The sequence below is a fragment of the Neofelis nebulosa genome, chromosome 16 (genome assembly GCF_028018385.1).
Source record: "Neofelis nebulosa isolate mNeoNeb1 chromosome 16, mNeoNeb1.pri, whole genome shotgun sequence".
Classification (NCBI taxonomy): Eukaryota; Metazoa; Chordata; class Mammalia; order Carnivora; family Felidae; genus Neofelis; species Neofelis nebulosa.
In genome coordinates this window covers 61,756,210-61,775,252 of record NC_080797.1, presented here as the reverse complement: position 1 = coordinate 61,775,252, position 19,043 = coordinate 61,756,210, and the positions used below count along the sequence as shown (strand labels likewise).

Below are 19,043 nucleotides of genomic sequence, written 5' to 3'. Positions count from 1 at the left end.
AAGAAAAAAAGACTTTGGTATATATCCTTCTGTCAAATAATAATCCTAGATTTCCAAAACACTAAAATTGACTGTGTATGAGACTTAACAGAAATCAGAGTTCTTCTGCAATATTTAATTGTGTAGTAATGCAAGTCATTAGACTCTTCAAACCACTGTACTAAAATGCTAAACATGTAAGTTAAAGCAAAATAATATTCTTTCCCATTTTTTTAATAATCCAAGAAGCTCAATAAATAAAACTATCTACTTTCATATTATACACATATATCTATGTAAGTGATTATAAAATGGACTATTGCCTATGTTTCTTTATATTATTTTTTTTTTTTTTACTTTGCCAGGACTAGATATTAAGTAAATGCTGGTCACTGACATTAAGCCTTTAACACTTACAAAATATACTGCTCCAAAGCTTCCATGGCCAATTTCTCTGAGATCTGTGAAGAGCTTCTCTGGGTCTTCTTTGAAGAAGAGCTCTGCAATTTCAGGGTCCTTCAGACTGCCCGCTCGGTTGGTTGATGGCATCCTGCTGGGCAATCAGTTCTCTGATTCTAATTTTATACTGCTATCCCAATCCCTGGTTCATCTGTATGAATGAAGCCACGCTGGCATAAACTATTGAAGAGAAATAAGAGAAAAAAAAAAGTCAGGAAAAGCAAAAACCACTAAAAATAATTACAAGATCATTTTCTGACAGCATATACAAAATTATCTGCGGCCTAGAATTTCACTGAGACGGAGGTGTGGTCCTAAATCTGAATCTGAAAAGATACCATTTACCAGTGTTTAATGAACTCTGATACAGACATTCCAAAGAAAAACACAATGGGAGAAAGTAATGAATTTCACACGGACAACTGTTTCCCTCATAAATCTGATTCACATTAAAATATGGCCTTCATCAAATCTGTATCATTAGATAAGTAGATATTACAGATAACCAGTAATTCCCTGGTGTTCTGTTATCAGTTCCTTTATACCAGAGTACTGACATATACAGATTATAGATAATATAGATATTTTTAAAATATAGACTTTTTAAAATAGAAATTTAAAAACTGAGAGGCTTCAGAACCTCTGGGTTCTGGAATGACACTGCCACTGCCTGAACATGAATCCTGACAACACTATTTACAAACTGTGGACTTGGGTAGCCTCATTTTCCTAATCTGTACAATGAAAATAACATACTTCATAGGATAGCATCCCTCAGGGAAATCAGAGAAATCAGAAATAATGAGGGACATTTCCTCTGCCAAATATCAAAACAGAATGCAAAACAATGGCATCATTAGAATACTAAAAATAGGACAAGCAAATTAATAATCTAAAAGATAGTCGAGAAACAAACCAATGTATGTGTACCTTGGAATTTAGCATACAATTATAAAAAGAAATAAATGCAGAGAAAACTGAGAACACATTCAGAAAAAATATATAAAAATTATAACCCTATCACATATCTTACATAAACATTACTGGCCTATAGAGGTATCCCAAGTAAATGAGGAAAAAAGGAATCAGATATATACAAGTGATGTTTGGAGACTCCAGTAACTATTTGGTAAAAAAATAACACCTGTTCTTCAAACTAAACAGAATCACACACAGGCAATACAAACATAAATACAACATATGGCAATTACATATGGGAAATACAAACATAAAAAATGAAACTGGGGCACCTGGCTGGCTCAGTTGAAAGAGCATGTGACCCTTGATCTTGGAGTTGTGAGTTTGAGCCCTACACTGGGTGTAGAGATTACGTAAAATAAGTACAATTTTAAAAAATGAAACTATACAAGTAGTAGAAGGAAACAGGTTAAGTTCCCCCATAATCAGGAACTGAGGAAACTTTCCTAACTGTTCCAAATCCAAAACAATAATGACAAAGACTAATACATATTTAACAATATAAAAAGACAACTTGGGAGGAGAAGCCATGGAAAAAGACACACCTCAACAAAAAGACAAAAGATAAACTTGGAAAAAGTTTGAAACTTATGTTTACAAATGTTAATATCCCTAATATGTAAAGAGCTTTTAAAAAAAAGTGTGTGTCGGGAGTGGGGAGAGGTGCCTGCATAGCTCAGTTGGTTAAGCGTCAGACTTGGGACTCAGGTCATGATCTCACTGTTCATGGATTCAAGCCCTGTGTCTGGCTCCACACCATCAGTGTGTGCCCCTCTCCACTCACGTTTTTTCTCTCTCAAAATAAATAAATAAACGTTAAAAAAAAAAAAAAGGAAAGAAAAAAGACAACAATCTGATATACTTAATATCTGAAAAGTTTCTGAAAACAGCAAATAGAAAAGAATCCAGCAGATATGTGTAATTCACAGAAGAAAAAAAAAATAAGGAAACAACCATTAAATATATGAAAATATGTTCAAAATCACTCCAAGTAAAAGAAGACAAATTAAAACTATACTAAGATTTTATTTTGTAATCAGAAAGGCAAAAATTGACCACCTGTTGATGGTGGGGTAGAAGGGAAGTATGTATGCACTCATCCATTAGCAGTGGTAATGGAAAAAATGATATAAACCTTATGGAGAAAAATCTAGCAAAAACATATGCACTGACCATTTCAAACAAAATACCATTCTACGGAATCTATACCAAAGGTACTTCTAGAAAACATCAGAAATGATAAATGTACAAGGTCAGGAACTGGAAATCATTACAGTGCTCATGGGAGTGTAAAATAGTACAACCATTTTGGAAAATTGTTTAGCAGATGCATATCAAGAAAAATAAGTATTTACTATATGAAGGAGCAATTCCTGAACTAGCTGTCATTTATTCAGTGATAAGAAAACACAGGCACACAAAAACTTGTACATAGTAGCTTTATTCATAACAGTCCAAAACTGCAAATGATACAAATGTCTATCAACAAATAAATGTAGAATAGAATTGTGGTATATTCACACAATGAAATACTATTCACAGCAATAAAAAGGAATAAACTAACAATACATGTAGCAATACAGATGAGTATCAAAAGCATTATGCTCACTCAGCAAAAGAAGCCAGAAACAAAGAATACATACTTGATGATTCCCCTGATACATTCTCAAATAGGCAAAACTAGTCTAAAGTAATAGATCCATGGTTACCTGGGATGGGTATGGGGGAGTATGTGGGTATGTAAGAGACGAATCACTGGGTTCTACTCCTGAAACCAAGACTACACTGTATGCTAACTTGAATTTAAATTTAGAAAAAAAACAAAAACAAAAACAAAAAAAAAAAACAGGAAGAAGAAAAACATTACTTGCTAATCTAGACATCCATATTATCTGAATTTTTATAGTAACTGTTTTTATAATTTTAAGAAATTTTACTTTACATTGTACTTCAAATTAGAGAAAAATAAAATAGAACATTTTTACAACTAGAATAATACATATTCTGAACAGAAGAACATTGAAAAGGCTATTAGCATTTTTTTTTAATTCACAAAAGACTAATGCATTTTTTTAAATGTTTACTTATTTTTGAGAGAGAGAAAGACAGAGTGTGAGCAGGCGAGGGGCAGAGAGAGAGGGAGACACAGAATCCGAAGCAGGCTCCAGGTTCTGAGCTATCAGGACAGAGTCTGACGTGGGCCTCAAACCCACAAACCCTGAGATCATGACCTGAGCCAAAGCCGGACATTTAACCGACTAAGTCACCCAGGTACCCCAAGACTAATACATTTTAAAATTTTGTATGTCAAAAAAAAATTGAGTCAAACACAAAAACTGAACATCCAGAGAAAACACAATTAAGAATTAATATTCCTTAAATACACAGATATCAGAGAAAGTAGCTAACTCACCAGAGGATATACATCAGCATTCCATAAACAGGTAATAAAAATTACTGGGGAGAAAAGTTAAAATGTGAAGAATGATGGGAATAGCCATGAGTTTCCTAATTCTATTTTCCTCCTTTAACTCCTGGCTTTGACTTAAGAATGGCCTGAGTTACAGAACTATGTTGAGGGTGCTGACAAGGAAACTCTTAAAGAAATCCCCTCTTTCTGCCCAAAGGAGCAGAAAAAGGAAATCCTGTAATCTAAAGACTATAGGCGGGAAAGCCATTTTCTTTTTTCTCTCCTCAGTCACAGAAATGCACTGCCCTAGCAACAGAAAAAAAAAGAAAGAAAGAGAGAAAAGAAAAGAAAAGAAAAGAAAAGAAAAGAAAAGAAAAGAGAAAGAAAAGAAAAGGAAAGAAAAGAAAAAAACTGTGAGAAAACCTCTCTCTGAACAGAAAAAATTGGAAAACAGGGCCCCTGATGGTCCAAAAAGTATGAGGGGGAATTCCCGTTATTTTTTTAAACTCCTCTCTTTTCCCCACTTCACTTAAGAGTAGCCCCAGTGATGAGTAACTGTACAATGCACAGGTCTAAATGCTCATAGAAAAACTTGTCTTTCTGATCAAAAGAACAAGGAGTTTTAGATTCTGTGTCTCCTTCTCTCTCTGTCTCTCCTATCTCTCAAAAATGAATAAACATTAAAAAAAAAAAAAAAAGAATATGCGCCTGGGTGGATCAGTTGGTTAAGCGTCCAACTTCAGCTCAAGTCATGATCTCACAGTTCAATGAATTCAAGTCCAGTGTCGGGCTCTGTGCTGAGAGCTCAGAGCTTGGAGCCTGCTTCGGATTCTGTGTGTCCCTCCCTCCCTCTCCCTCTCTCTCCCTCTCCCTCCCTCTCTCTCTCTCTCTCTCTCCACCTCCCCCACTTGCACGCTGCCTCTCTCTCAAGAATAAACATTAAAAAAAAGACGACGAACCGAGAAAAACCATTGGAAACTGAAAAGAATGGAGGAAAATCATGGAGAAGAGAAAGCTGGAAAAGAGATCCCTAATTCTTTTGTTTTGGTATAAGCCAAAACAAATACTGTATTTGCACTTGTGTAAAATACACTTAAAGAAGCATAGCAAAGACTATACTAAAGGGAAATAATCTATATTATACACCACTGCCAAGTCTCATACCATCACTGAGAGGCATAGCACAGGGCAAATCCAAAGAGCACAGTAAAGATTTTGAAAATAGAACTGCTACTGGAACTACCACCAACAGAAAGTGAGACAGAACTTTCCATTTAAACCAGTTGGTGTCTACTAAAACAAAGAAAACAAATCAATATTCTCTAGAGGATATTAATATGATTCAGAAATATTCACAATGTCCAGGGTAAAATCCAAATTTATCCTACATGCAAAAATAAATAAACACACATAAACACACACACACAAAACTGGTAAATGTGACAAATTATCAAGGGAAGAGAGGACCAACAGATGCCTATTTTGAGATGACTAATGTTAGAATAATCACACAGACTTGAAAGCAGTTATTATAATCATAATAAATGAGGTAATGGTTAACACTTTGCAAACAACTGAAAAGACATCAAATCAGTTCTTAGTAGAGAAATACAAAATATTTTTTAAAAACAACATGAAAAATTCAGAATTGAAAAATACAGTATCAGAAATGAGGGGCACCTGCCTGGCTCAGTCTTGTAGAGCATGTAACTCTCGATCTTGGATTTTTGAGTTCAAACCCCACATTGCACATAGAGTTTACTTAAAACAAACAAACACCTCCTTGCGTGGCCTTAAGTGCACACCAGAAATGATAGAGGAAAGAGTAAACTTTAAGACAGAGCAACAGAAATTATTAAAACTAAAGAACAGAGAGGGAAAAAAGATTGAAAAAATAAGAGCCTTGGTGACTTCTCGGACAGTATCAACTTGTCTACATTTCAAATCACTGGTATTGTTAAGGAGAGGAAAAATAAATTGGGAGACAAAAAAACTGTTTTAGTAATTTCTGAAAACGTCCCAGATTTGACAAAAACATAAATTTAGAGATTCAACAAGCTCAACCAACCCCAAACAGGACAATTCAAAGAAAATCAGGCTAGACACACCTAGCCAAAATTCTAATAAACGAAAATAAACTCAATGTAAATGACAACAGATTCTGAATAAAAGACACTGGAGTCCACAGAAAGTGAAATATCTTTAAGGCAGTAAAAGGAAAGAACTACCAACCCTGAACAGAATTCTTTATCTAGTAGAAATCTTCTACAGGAATGAAGGCCGGCGGGGGGGGGGGGGGGGGGATCTTAAATGGTAGAAGACAAAAAGAATCTGTTGCCAGCAGACTTATCCCAAAAGAAATGCAAAATATTAAACAAAAGAAAGTTAGAGTAGCTACATTAATATCAGACAAAATAGACTTCAGAATTAAGGAAATCACAAGTGATAAAGAGGAATACTATATAATGATAAGATTACTTTTACCAAATCCCAAATTTGTCTTCACTGGCAAAAGAGCTTCAAATTCATGAAACAAAAATTGATGCAAGAGAAAAGAGAAATAACAAGTCTATAATTATACTGGGAGACTCCCAATACTCCTCTCTCAGAAATTCAAAGAAAAAGTAGTCTGAAAATATATAGAAACAACACTATCAACCAACTTTATCTAATGACATTTCTAGAATACTCTATCTGACAAAAACAGAATATACATTCTTTACAAGAACACATATGATATTCACACCACGCCATTATATTCTAGGACATAAAAAAATCTTAACAAGTGTAAAAAATTTCAACTCATACAAAATAATGATCATATGACCATAGTGTATTTAAAATCAGTAACCGAAACATATCTATAAAACCCACGAAATGTGAAAATTAAACACACTTCTAAGTAATCCATGGGCCGATAAAGGAGCTTCAAGAGAAATTAGAAATTAGAAAAGAATACAAATTGAATGAAAATAAAATGCAACACAAAATTTGTAAGGTACAACTAATGCAGTGCTTACATAGAAATTCAAGGCACTCGGGGTGCCTGGGTGGCATGTCATGATCTCATGGTTTGTGAGTTTGAGCCCCACATCAGACCCCGCACAGACGGTGCGGAGCCTGCTTGGGATTCTATCTCTCCTTCTCTCTGCTCCTCCCCAACTTGTGCTTGCTCTTTCTCTCTCTCAAAATAAATAAACTTAAAAAAATTTTTTTAATTTAATCTTTTTTCACTTTTTGAGAGACAGAGACAGAGTGTGAGCAGGGCATGGGGAGAGAGAGAGAGGGAGACACAGAATCGGAAGCAGGCTCCAGGCTCCGAGCTGCCAGCACAGAGCCCGATGTGGGGCTCAAACCCATGAACCGCAAGAGAGATCATGACCTGAGCTGAAGTTGGATGCTCAACTGACTGAGCCACCCAGGTGCCCCAAACTTAAAAAAAAAAATTTAAAACAAGAATTTAAGGCACTAAATCTGTATTAGAAAAAAAAGGATAGATTTCAAATAAATAATCTAAGCTTCTATCTTAAGAATCTAGAAACAGGGGTGTCTGGGTGGTTCATTCAGTTGACCAACTCTTGGTGTCAGCTCAGGTAATGATCCCAAGGTCTGGGATCCATGCTCAGTGTGGAGCCTGCTTGTGATTCTTTCTCTCCCTCTGCCCCTCCCCTGCTCATGCTCTCTCTCTAATACAAAATTAAAAACAAAACAAAACAAAACAAAAAAACCTAGAAATAGAGAAGTAAATAAAGCCAAAAATAAATATAAAAAAGTAAATATTAAAGAAACAGAGTAGAAATCAATGAAATTAGAAAACAAAAAAGCCAATGGAGAAAAATCAATAAAACCAAAAGATGGTTCCTTTGGGTTAAAAAAAAAATCAACAAAACTGAAACACCTCTGCCAAACTAACCAAGGAAAATAAGAACAGACATAAATTAGCAAAAACACAAATCAAAAGGAAAATGTTACTACATACTCTTAGAAAACTGAAAGAAGACGAGCTTTAAGTTCCTGAATTTAAGTCACCATTCTATATGAGCTAAAGATAAAAGAAACACATGAACCTATTAACAGAGGCAGAAAAAGATTTGACAAATTCAACATCCATTTATGATAAAAATGGTCAAAATACTAAGAATAGAAGGGAACATCATTAACCTTGCTAAGGGTATCTACAAAAAACCTACAGCTAACATCATAATGATTAAAGACTAAAAGCTTTCCCCTTATGATTAGAAACTAAGTAAGGTTGTCTAATCACTCCTCTTAAACACTGTACTAGAGGTTCCAACCCATACAATAAAAAAAGCAAAGCAAAGAAATACATAATAGAAAGGAAGAAATAAAACTAGTTGCTGACATTACTGTGTATTTGAAAAACCCCAAGGAATATACAAAACAGTAAAAGAAGAAAAAAATATTCAGATATATCTAAAAATATTTGAGGGGCGCCTGGTGGCTCAGTTAAACATCCAATCCTTTGATTTCAACTCAGGTCATGATCTCATGGTTCCTCAGATGAAGTCCCAAGGCAGGCTCTGTGCTGACTGTGCAGAGCCTGTTTGGGGTTCTTTCTCTGTCTGTCTCTCTCTCTCTCTCTACCCTTACCCTGTTCCCGCTCTCTCTCTCTCCCACTCTCAAACAAACATTCTGGGGCACCTGGGTGGCTCAGTCAGTTAAGTGTCCAACTTTGGCTCAGATCATGATCTCATGGTCCGTGGGTTCAAGCCCAGCATCAGGCTCTGTGCTGACAGCTCAGAGACTGGAGCCTGCCTTGCATTGTTTGTCTCCCTCCTTCTTTGCCCCTCCCCCTCTCGTGCTCTGTCTTCTCTCTCTTAAGAATAAACATTTAAAAATTTAAATAAACATTTTTAAAAATGTTAATATCTGAATAGAATTTATATATGGGGGGCCTGGGTGGCTCAGTCAGTTAGTGTCTGACTCTTGATTTAGACTCAAGTCATAATCTCATGGTTCATGAGTTCAAGCCCTGCATCTGGCTCTGCACTGACAGCGCAAAGCCTGCTTAGGATTCTCTCACTCCTTCTCTGCCCTTCCTCCTTCTTGCTCTCTTAAAATAAATAAATAAACTTAAAAAAAAAAAAAAAAAAGAGGGGTGCCTTGCTGGCTCTATTGGTACAGCATGCAACTCTTGATCTCAGGGCTGAGTTTGAGGCCTATGATGGGTGTAGAGATTACTTACAAATAAAATCCTTAAAAAAAAAAGAAAAGAAAAAATAAACATTAAAAATAATAAAATAAAAATTAAAAGTAAACTTTGCCTCATACCTTATAGAAAAATTAATTCAGGGGAGCCTGGGTGGCTCAGTTAAGTGTCTAACTCTTGATCTCAGCTTAGGTCATGATAACGTGGTTTGTGAGATCAAGACCCACACTGATAGCCCTGCTACCAGTGCAGAGCCTACTTGGGATTTTTTCTCTCTCTCTCTCTCTCTCTCTCTCTCTCTCTCTCTGCCCTCCCCACACTGGTACATGCGTGTTCTCTATCTCAAAATAAATAAACAAAAAAAAATTTTTTTTAAGAAAAATTAATTCAAAATAGTCCATTTATCTCAATGAAAAAGTTAACACTTTATGTAAAACATTCAGATGAAACCACAGGAGAAAACTGTTGCAACCTAGGTTAGTCAAAGAGTTCTCAGATACAACACCGAAAGTGTTATCCATAAAAAAAAGGCAAAATTAATAATTTGAACTTCCCCAAAATTAAAAGCCTTTACTCTTGCAAATAAGACTTTTAAAATAATGAAATCAAGGGGCACCTAGCTGGCTCAGTCAGTGTAGCATGCAACTCTTGATCTCAAGGCTGTGAGTTCAAGCCCCATAATCGGTGTAGAGATTACTTAAAAATAAAACCTTAAAAAAATAAAAAATAAGCCACAGGCTGCTAAAAATTATTTTCAAACCATGTAACTGAAAAAGGATTTGTATCCAAAATATATAAAGAACTCTCAAAACTCAATAATGGGATTCAGGAATGCACACTTGGATGATGAAACTATAAAAAAATTTCCCAGAAGTTATTACCATAGTAAACGTCAGATAGTAGTTACTTTAGGAAAAAAGAGTGATTGTGATTGGGGTGAGACATAAGGAGGAACTTCTAGAATGACTGGTGAAGTTCTATTCTTGCCTTAGTGATTACATGGGAATTTTATTTCTAATAATAAATTAACCTATATGTTTGTTTTGTGAATTTTCTCCATCTGTTTGATTTTATAATAAAAGAATGAAAACAGAAATTTTATATACTGTAGTTTTTGCAAAGAAGGCAATACACCAAAGTGGTATGAATTATATTTAGGTAGTTATGGCCAGTATAACAGACAACATTCACAAGTCAATACTTTCCTTATGTTCTAATTATCAACAATAATCATACATTCAACTTCCACAACCAGGAAAAAAGATAACAAAAAAATATCTAACATGTGTGCATGTTCTTTGGGCTGTTAGAAGATAGAAAAAAATGAAAATTAAAATAAATACAAATGTTAAAAATCCCTGAAACACTCCATTATACTGTTAGGCTAGAGTTTACAGTATACATTGCATAACTGCTTTTCTATACATCCTTAAATTCCCAAAAGTAAAGTACTTTATTATAAAAATGAGCACCATCTTGGTTGCCTTGCACACATTCAGAATATTGCTGCAACAGAGTCATCAATGTTAAAACTGACAAAGACATTTGATTTGAGTCTTGTCCATTTTAAAAATCTGTCAGGAATAACTATAGAAAAATAAACAGCACAGAGGCGCTTTCACAGCAACCCTACTCATAAACTCCATAATTTCTGCAGAATGCTAAAAATGAATATTAGGCACATGAATAACTAACATAGAGGACTAATATAGCTAGATAAACTACAAGTCAGGCTTAAAAGATATAAATATCTACAATAAGTTCTTAAAGGTATTATTAAACTGTACATGCAATCTTCTTTTAAAAAAAGGCGGGGGGGGGGGTGCACCTGAGTGGCTCAGTCGGTTAAGCATCAGACTTCGGCTCAGGTCATGATCTCATGGTTTGTGAGTTCCAGCCCTGTGTCAGGCTCTGGGCTGACAGCTCAGAGCCTGGAGCCCACTTCAGATTCTGTGTCTCCCTCTGCCTGACCCTCCGCTGCTTACACTGTCTCTAGCATTGTCTCAAAAATAAATAAACATTTAAAATAAATTTTTTTAATTAAATAAAAAAACAAAACAAACAAACAAAAAAACCAGGGGCGCCTCCGTGGCTCAGTTGGTTAAAAGTATTCCACTCTTGGTTTCATCTCAGATCATGATCTTACAGTTTGTGAGTTCGGGCCCAGCACCAGGTTCTGTGCTGACACTGCAGTACCTGCTTGGGATTCTCTCTCTCCCCTCTCTCTCTGCCCCTACCCCCTTCTGCCCTCTTGCTCTCTCTCGCTCTCAAAATAAATACACTTAAAAAAAAACCAGGCTGTTAGGTTATATTTTTTAAATATCTATTCTCAGAGGATAAATATCGTTAGAGTAACTGATATCCTTCTTACTAAAAGAGAACAGTAAAATGAAATTAACAGTCTTATAAACAGCAATTGAGATCTAATTTGTGCCTGGTTCTACAAAAATAGGCCAAGGAAGCCTATCATTTATTAGATTATTTAGGGATGAATGTAAAAGACAAACAATTTTTGTAGGTGGTACCAGTTTGTTAATCCTAAAACATACATCTAAGAAAGCTGATTAAACTAGAATAAAAAATCCAATATAATTTATTTTAAAATCTCAGACCAAATTAGGATTTTGAGAATTAAGTAACTGTTCCACATTTGTAAAATATAGTCAAATAGCTGACAATAACATCAGTCAAAGCAAGAGAAAGAAGATGGGGGAAGGGTACTGATAATCAAAGCATATTCAGTATTACTTGAGGAATGCTCCTTGGATGAACAGTGATGATGTCATGCTATTCCATCTTTTAAGAACCTTCAGATTTTCACAAAAAGGACATTGTTGGTCTTAAGCAACTGCTTCAATACCATAAAGCCCTTTTCCCTACATCTGTTAATCAGAGGGCTCAGGCTTAGAAAACAGCCAACTCAGTCAAACATTCAATCCCTTTAGAGAAAGAAAAATTGCCCCCTTAGTCTAATTGGAACATGAACACATAAAATGAAATGGTAACTGATAAGGTTGCATAATTAAGGACCTTCTTGAAAAGAACATAACATTATCTCTGTTTAAAAATTAAAAAAGAAAAAGGTAATATATGTATTTGGGGAACAAAAATTTTGAAAGGTAGAAAGAATTAGCAAGAAAAACTAAGTCTCCCAAGTACACCTATTTCTATGTATCCTTGCATAGATTACCTGGGTGTGATTGTTAATAACCCTACAATGGGCCTCTAAGTGTTCAAGTGAAAAAATTACACTTCTCTGACTTTAAATCAAAAGCTGGAAATCATTAAGTTTAGTGAGGAAGGCATGTTGAAAGAAATGTTAACAGTGAGACCTTGTGTCAAACAGCCAAGTTATAAAAGCAAAGGAAAGGTTCTTGAAGGAATTGTTACTCCAGTGAACGCATGAATGATAAGAAAGAGAAACTGCTTTATTGCTGATATGAAGAAAGGTGGTTTGGGTTTTTTTGTATACTATTTTTGCTTTTTTTTTTTTTTTTAAGTATAGTTAACATACATTACACAAGTTTCAGGTGTACAACAGTGATTCAACAAGTCTATACATTAATCTATACTTACCACAAGTGTAGCTACCACCTGTCACCAAAGAACATTATTACAACACCACTGACTGTATCCTCTACGTAACATCCTTGATCCCTATGACTTACTCATTCCATAATTCGAAGCCTGTATCTCCCACTCTGGTTCACCCATTTTGTCTATCCCATCACCCCCTCCCTCTGGCAACTGCCAGTTTGTTCTCTGTATTTATGGGCTTGTTTCTGCTTTGTGTTTACTTATCTATTCGTTTGTTTTATGTTTTAGATTCCACATACAAGTTAAATCATATGGTATTTGTCTTTCTCTTATTTCACATAGCATTATATCTTCTAGGTCCACCTATGACGTCACAAAGAACAAGCTCTTACTCTTTTTTGAGGCTGAGTAATATCCTATTGTATACCAAATCTTCTTTATCCACACATCTATCAACAGACACCTGGATTGCTTTCATATCTTGGCTATTGTAAATAACACTGTAATAATCATAGGGGTGCATATATCTTTTCAAATTAGTGTTTACATTTCCTCTGGGTAAATACCCAGTAGTGGAATTACTGGATCATATGGTATTTCTAGTTTTAATTTTTTGAGGAACTTCCACACTGTTTTCTACAGTGGTTGCACCAGTTTACATTCCCACCAACTGCACAAGACTTCCTTTTTCTCCACATCCTCACCAACGCTCATTATTTCTTGCCTTTTTTCATTTTTTTTTTTTTTAATTTTTAGTCATCTCTACACCCAGCGTGGGGCTCAAACTTACAACCCCGAGATCAAAGGTCGTATGCTCCACCAACTGAGCCAGCCAGGTGCCCCAATTTCTTGTCTTTTTGATGCTAGCCATTCTGACAGGTGTGAGGTGATATCTCATTATAATTTTGATTTGCATTTCCCTGATGATAAGTGATGTTGAGCATCTTTTCACGTGTCCATTGGCATGAGTATGCATGCCTTCCTTGGAAAAATGTCTATTCAGTTCCTCTGCCCATTTTAAATCAGATTATTTGGGATTTTTTGTGTTGAGTTGTATAAATTCTTTATATATTCTGGATATTAACCTGACATGGAGAAAGTTTTAGTGGTTTGGATAGAAGATCAAACCAGCAACATCCCCTTAAGCAAAAGTCTAATCCAGAGCAAGACCCTACCTCTCTTCAATTGTATAGTCTGAGAGTTGAGGCGGCTGCCGAAGACAAGTTTGAAACAAGCAGAGGTTGGTTCGTGATGTTTAAGGAAAGAAGCCATCTCCATAACATAAAAGTACAAGGTGAAGCAGCAACTGCTGATGTAGAAGCTGCAGCAAGTTATTCAGAAGATCTAGCTAAGATAATTAATAAAGGTGGCTACACTAAAAACAACAGATTTTCAGTGTCAAGTAAACAGTCTTATATTGGAAGATAATGTCTTCTAGGACTTTCATACTTAGGAGAAGTCAATGCCTGGCTTCAAAGCTTCAAAGGGCAGGCTAACTTTCTTGTTTAGGGACTGTTGAAGCTGGTGACTATAAGTTGAGGCAATGCTCATGGACTGTTCTGAAAATCCTAATGCCTTTAAGAAGTATGCTAAACCTACTCTGCCTGTCATCTATAAATGGAACAAAGCCTGGATGACAGCACATCTGTTTACAACATGATTTACTGAGTACTTTTAGCACATTGTTGAGATCTATTGCTCAAGGGGAAAAAAAAAAAGATTCCTTTCAAATATTACTGCTCATTGACAATGCATCTGGTCACCCAAGTACATGGAGATATACAATGAGATTAATGCTGTTTTCATATCTGCTAATACAACATCCACTCTGCAGCCCCATGGACCAAAGGTAATTTCAACTTTTGAGTCTTAGATTTGAAAATACAATTTGAGGGGTGCATGGATGGCTCAGTCAGCGAAATATGTGACTCTTGATCAAGGGGCTGCAGGTTTTAGCCCCACGCTGGATTAAAAATAAAAATTTGGGGCACCTGGGTGGCTCAGATGGTTAAGCATCTGACTCTTGATTTGGATCAGGTCATGATCTCACAGTCCTGAGTCCAAGCCCCACATGGGGCTCTGTGGTGATGGTGTGGAGCCTGCTTGGGATTCTCTTTCTCCTTCTCTCTCTGCCCCTATCCTGCTTGTACTCTCTCTCTCTCTCTCTCTCTCTCTAATAAAAAACTTTAAAAAAATGGGTTTAATTAAAAAACAAAAATTAAAAAAATAAAAATTAAATCTTTAGGGGTGCCTGGGTGACTCAGTAGGTTAAGCGTCTTTTTTTTAATTTTTAAAAAATGTTTGTTTATTTTTGAGAGATGGAGAGAGACAGCATGAGCGGAGAAGTGGCAGAGAGAGGGAGACACAGAATCTAAAGCAGACTCCAGGGGCGCCTGGGTGGCGCAGTCGGTTAAGCGTCCGACTTCAGCCAGGTCACGATCTCGCGGTCCGTGAGTTCGAGCCCCGCGTCAGGCTCTGGGCTGATGGCTCGGAGCCTGGAGCCTGTTTCCGATTCTGTGTTTCCCTCTCTCTCTGCCCCTCCCCCGTTCATGCTCTGTCTCTCTCTGTCCCAAAAATAAATAAAAACCGTTGAAAAAAAAATTAAAAAAAAAAAAATAAATAAAAAAATAAAATAAAGCAGACTCCAGGCTTCACACTGTCAACACAGAGCCCAATGCAGGGCTCAAACTCACAAACCATGAGATCATGACCTGAGCCGAGGTTGGACGCTTAACTGATCGAAACACCCAGGTGCTCCTAAGCATCTGACTCTTGATCTCCGCTCAGGTATGATCTCATGGCAAGTGAGTTCGAGCCCCGGACCAGGCTCTGCGCTGGTGGGGAATCCCTGCTTGGGATTCTCTCTCCTTCTCTCTCTGCCCCTGCCCTGCTCACGCTTTCTCTCAAAATAAATAAATGAACTTAAAAAAATAAATAGGGGCGCCTGGGTGGCTTAATTGGTTGGGTGACCGACTTTGGCCCAGGTCATGATCTCACAGTTCGTGAGTTCGAGCCCCGTGTTGGGCTCTGTGCTGAAAGCTCGGAGCCTGGAGCCTGCTTTGAATTCTGTGTCTCCACCTCTCTCTGCCCCTCCCATGCTCATACTCTGTATCTGTCTCTCAATAATAAATAAAACATTTAAAAAAATTTTTTAATAAAATAAATAAAATCTTTAATAAATAAATATACAATTTGTAAAGCTATAACTGCCATGGATAGTGCCTGATGGATCTAGGCAAAGTAAACAAAACTTTCTGGAAAGGATTCATCATTGTAGATGCCATTAACAACATTTACGATTCATGGGAAGAAGTCAAAATATCAACATTAACAGGAGACTGGAAGAAGTAGATTTCAATCCTTATGAACGACTTTGAGGTGTTCAAGGCTTCAGAGAAGGAAGTAATGGCAGATGTGATGAAAACAGCAAGAGATTTAAATTTTGAAGTGGAGCCTAAAGATATAATTAAGTTGCTACAATCACATGATAAAATTTTAATGGTTGAGGAGTTCCTTTCTTATGGCTGAGCAAAGAAAGTAGTTCTTGAGATGGAATCTACTCCTATGGAAGATGCTAAGAAGACTGTTGAAATGACAACAAAGGATTTAAAATTTTCCACAGATTTCTCTGAAAAAGGAGTAGCAGGGTTTGACAAGACTTTAGACTTTTGACAAGACTGACTTTAGAGTTTTGAAAAATTTCTACTCTGGGTACAATGCTATCAAACAGTACTGCAAACAACAGAGAAATGTTTATGAAAGGAAGAGTCCATCAACGTGGCAAACTTCATTGTTGTCTTATTTTAAGAAAATGTCACAGTCCCCCTAACCTTCAGCAACCACCACCCTGCTCAATCAGCAGTCATCTACATAGAGGCAAGATCCTCGACTAGCAAAAAGATTACAATTTACTGAAACGTCAAATAGTGGTTAGCATTTTTTAGCAACAAGGTATTTTTTAATTAAGGTATGTACATTTTTAAGACATAATGCTATTGCAATATGTAGTAGACTACAAAATAGTTAAGTATATTTTTATATGCACAGGGAAGCCAAAAAATTCATTTGACTCATTTGATTTCAATACTCATTTCACTGTGGTGATCCAAACCAAGCCCACAATATCTCTGAGGTAATGCTGTATAAATGTTAGTACTATTAAAGGAAATTAGACTAAAATAATCAAATCATTTCAAATGTATCTTGTGACATATACAAATTTTCTTGTACATACAAAAACTATCTCCGGAAAGATACTTGGAAACTGGTAACATTGGTGGCCAATATAAGGAAGAGACTCAAAAGCCTGAGACACAAAAATGAGAGGAAGACTTTTCACCTATTTTGTATTTTTTGAATGGTGAATGTTTTACCTATTTAAAAACAAATGTTAAAAATTAAGGTAAGAGGGGCACCTGGGTGGTTCAGTTGGTTGAGCATCCGACTTCAGCTCAGGTCATGATCTCACAGTCTGTGAGTTTGAGCCCTGCATCGGGCTCTGTGCTGACAGCTCAGAGCCTGGAGCCTGTTTCGGATTCTGTGTCTCCCTCTCTCTGCCCCTCCCCCGTTCATGCTCTGTCTCTCCCTGTCTCAAAAATAAATAAACGTTAAAAAAAAAATTTAAAAAAAATTAAGGTAAGAAATTCATTTTCTGGCCATAGCACTTACATGAAACTTAGTTCCAAATAAAGTTTAAGATTTTCATAATTTGCAATTCCACAAGCACTCACCTCTCTAATGTCCCCTCATCCCCAATCAACAGATATTCTGAGAACTAGAAAAACAACTGTATGATACAACCATTAAGAATTATTTACAGTACTTAGGAAGAATCTAAATGCTGACTGATAAGAGCTGCTCTTTCCAGTTGTTTCCCATTAATAAGATCATATAACACTTCTACTTGTCCATTCTTTCATTGTTTAATAATGCAACCACTAGTAAAGGAGGGCAAAGCAAATTACAGCACCGTGTTACAATACAAAAAAAAATTTTTTTTTAAGATTTTATTTTTAAGTAATCTCTACATCCAATGTGGGAGCTGAATTTACAAGCCCAGGATCAAGAGTTGCGTGATCTACCAACTGAGCCAGCCAGACACCCTGATACAAAATTCTTTTAATGTCTCTCACACATACACTTTGATTCCCTCAAGACTGGAAACGTATAGACTAAAATGTTGACAGCTATTACATGAGTCCTAGAACGTATAGACTTATTTTCTTCATTTTGCTTCTTCATTTTTAGTTAGTTCTTTCAACGAATGCAGTTTGTAAGAATTTTTACAATGCAAATAAAAAACATTAGAATTTCAATGATTCTTCAAAGTGCTAGAAACTTGCCAGGTAGGAATGATGCAGAAATTTAAGTTTTAGTATAACTCAAAATCTACAAGTGTTACAACTTTGCAGAGGAGATTTATTTTCATTTAGATTTTTCAAAATTTCTTGCGTACACTGAAAACCTTTTTTTTTTTTTTTTTTTTTTTTTGAGGCAGAGACAGAGTGTGCACAGGGGAGATGGGGAGACGCGGGGGTCGATCTCACAACCCTGGGATCATGACCTGAATTGAAATCAAGAGGCAGATGCTCAACTGACTGAGCCCCCCAGGCACCCCTGAAAAATATTCTTATAAAAAATTACTGGGTCAAAGATTTGGAGGGAAGAAAAAAGACTACCAAACTATTTAGATATCTACAATTCCATATTAACAAATTTTAAAATCTCACAAAGATGATAATCTGTCAAAATGGAAATTAGTTGAAAAACTAACCTGCATTCTTCAAAATATCATGAAAGACCAAAAAGACCAGGGAAATGTTCCAGAAGTTAAAGAAAACCAAAGACATATAACAAATAAATGCAATGTAGGTCCTCGATTGGGGGGAAAATCCATCCTTAAAAGACATCATTGTGACAAACTAGAAAAACCTGAATATGGGCTGTATATTTGATAAGAGTATTGTACTGTTAAAATTCCTGTGGCACTTTTATTGTGTTTAGTGAGACAATGACCTTGTTCCTATGCAATAAATGCGTAAGTATTTACAATCACGTCTGCAATGAACTCAAATAGTTCAGGGGAATCAAGTCAGTATCTATGTAATACAGCAATAGTTATATACGTTAGCAACTGGTGAATGTTCGTAAGGAGTACATTGGGTATTCACTGCACAATTCTAGCAACTTTCCAATCTATCTTATATTTCTCAAAATAAAAAAGTTAGGAGATGGGGGCAACGCAGCTGGGGCGCCTCCTAGGGATGCAGACTACCACTATCATACCAGAGCTGCCCACTCTGGAGGATCCGAAAAGCGCAGGAGGTAAAAATGACAGTTCTGCGCTTAAAGCTGCTGCCCACCTCTATGGAGCTCAGGGTGATAAGCCCAACAAAGACTTCATACTCCAGGGACAATTGGCTGGCTCAGGCAGTGGAGCATGCTGATCTCAGGGCTGGAAGTATGAGCCTCAGGGTGGGTGTAGAGATTACTTACAATCTTAGGGGTGCC

At 36.3% G+C, this 19,043-nt stretch overlaps 1 protein-coding gene across 1 annotated transcript in view; it reads right to left on the bottom strand.

Annotated features, from left to right (window-relative positions):
* TAOK1 (TAO kinase 1) overlaps positions 1-19,043 on the bottom strand; it is a 146,033-nt gene that overhangs the window by 87,041 nt on the left and 39,949 nt on the right. The window contains exon 2 of the mRNA XM_058703970.1: positions 397-618. Coding sequence (XP_058559953.1) covers positions 397-528 — 132 coding nt within the window. The 5' untranslated portion in view covers positions 529-618. The remainder of the gene's footprint in view (positions 1-396; positions 619-19,043) is intronic.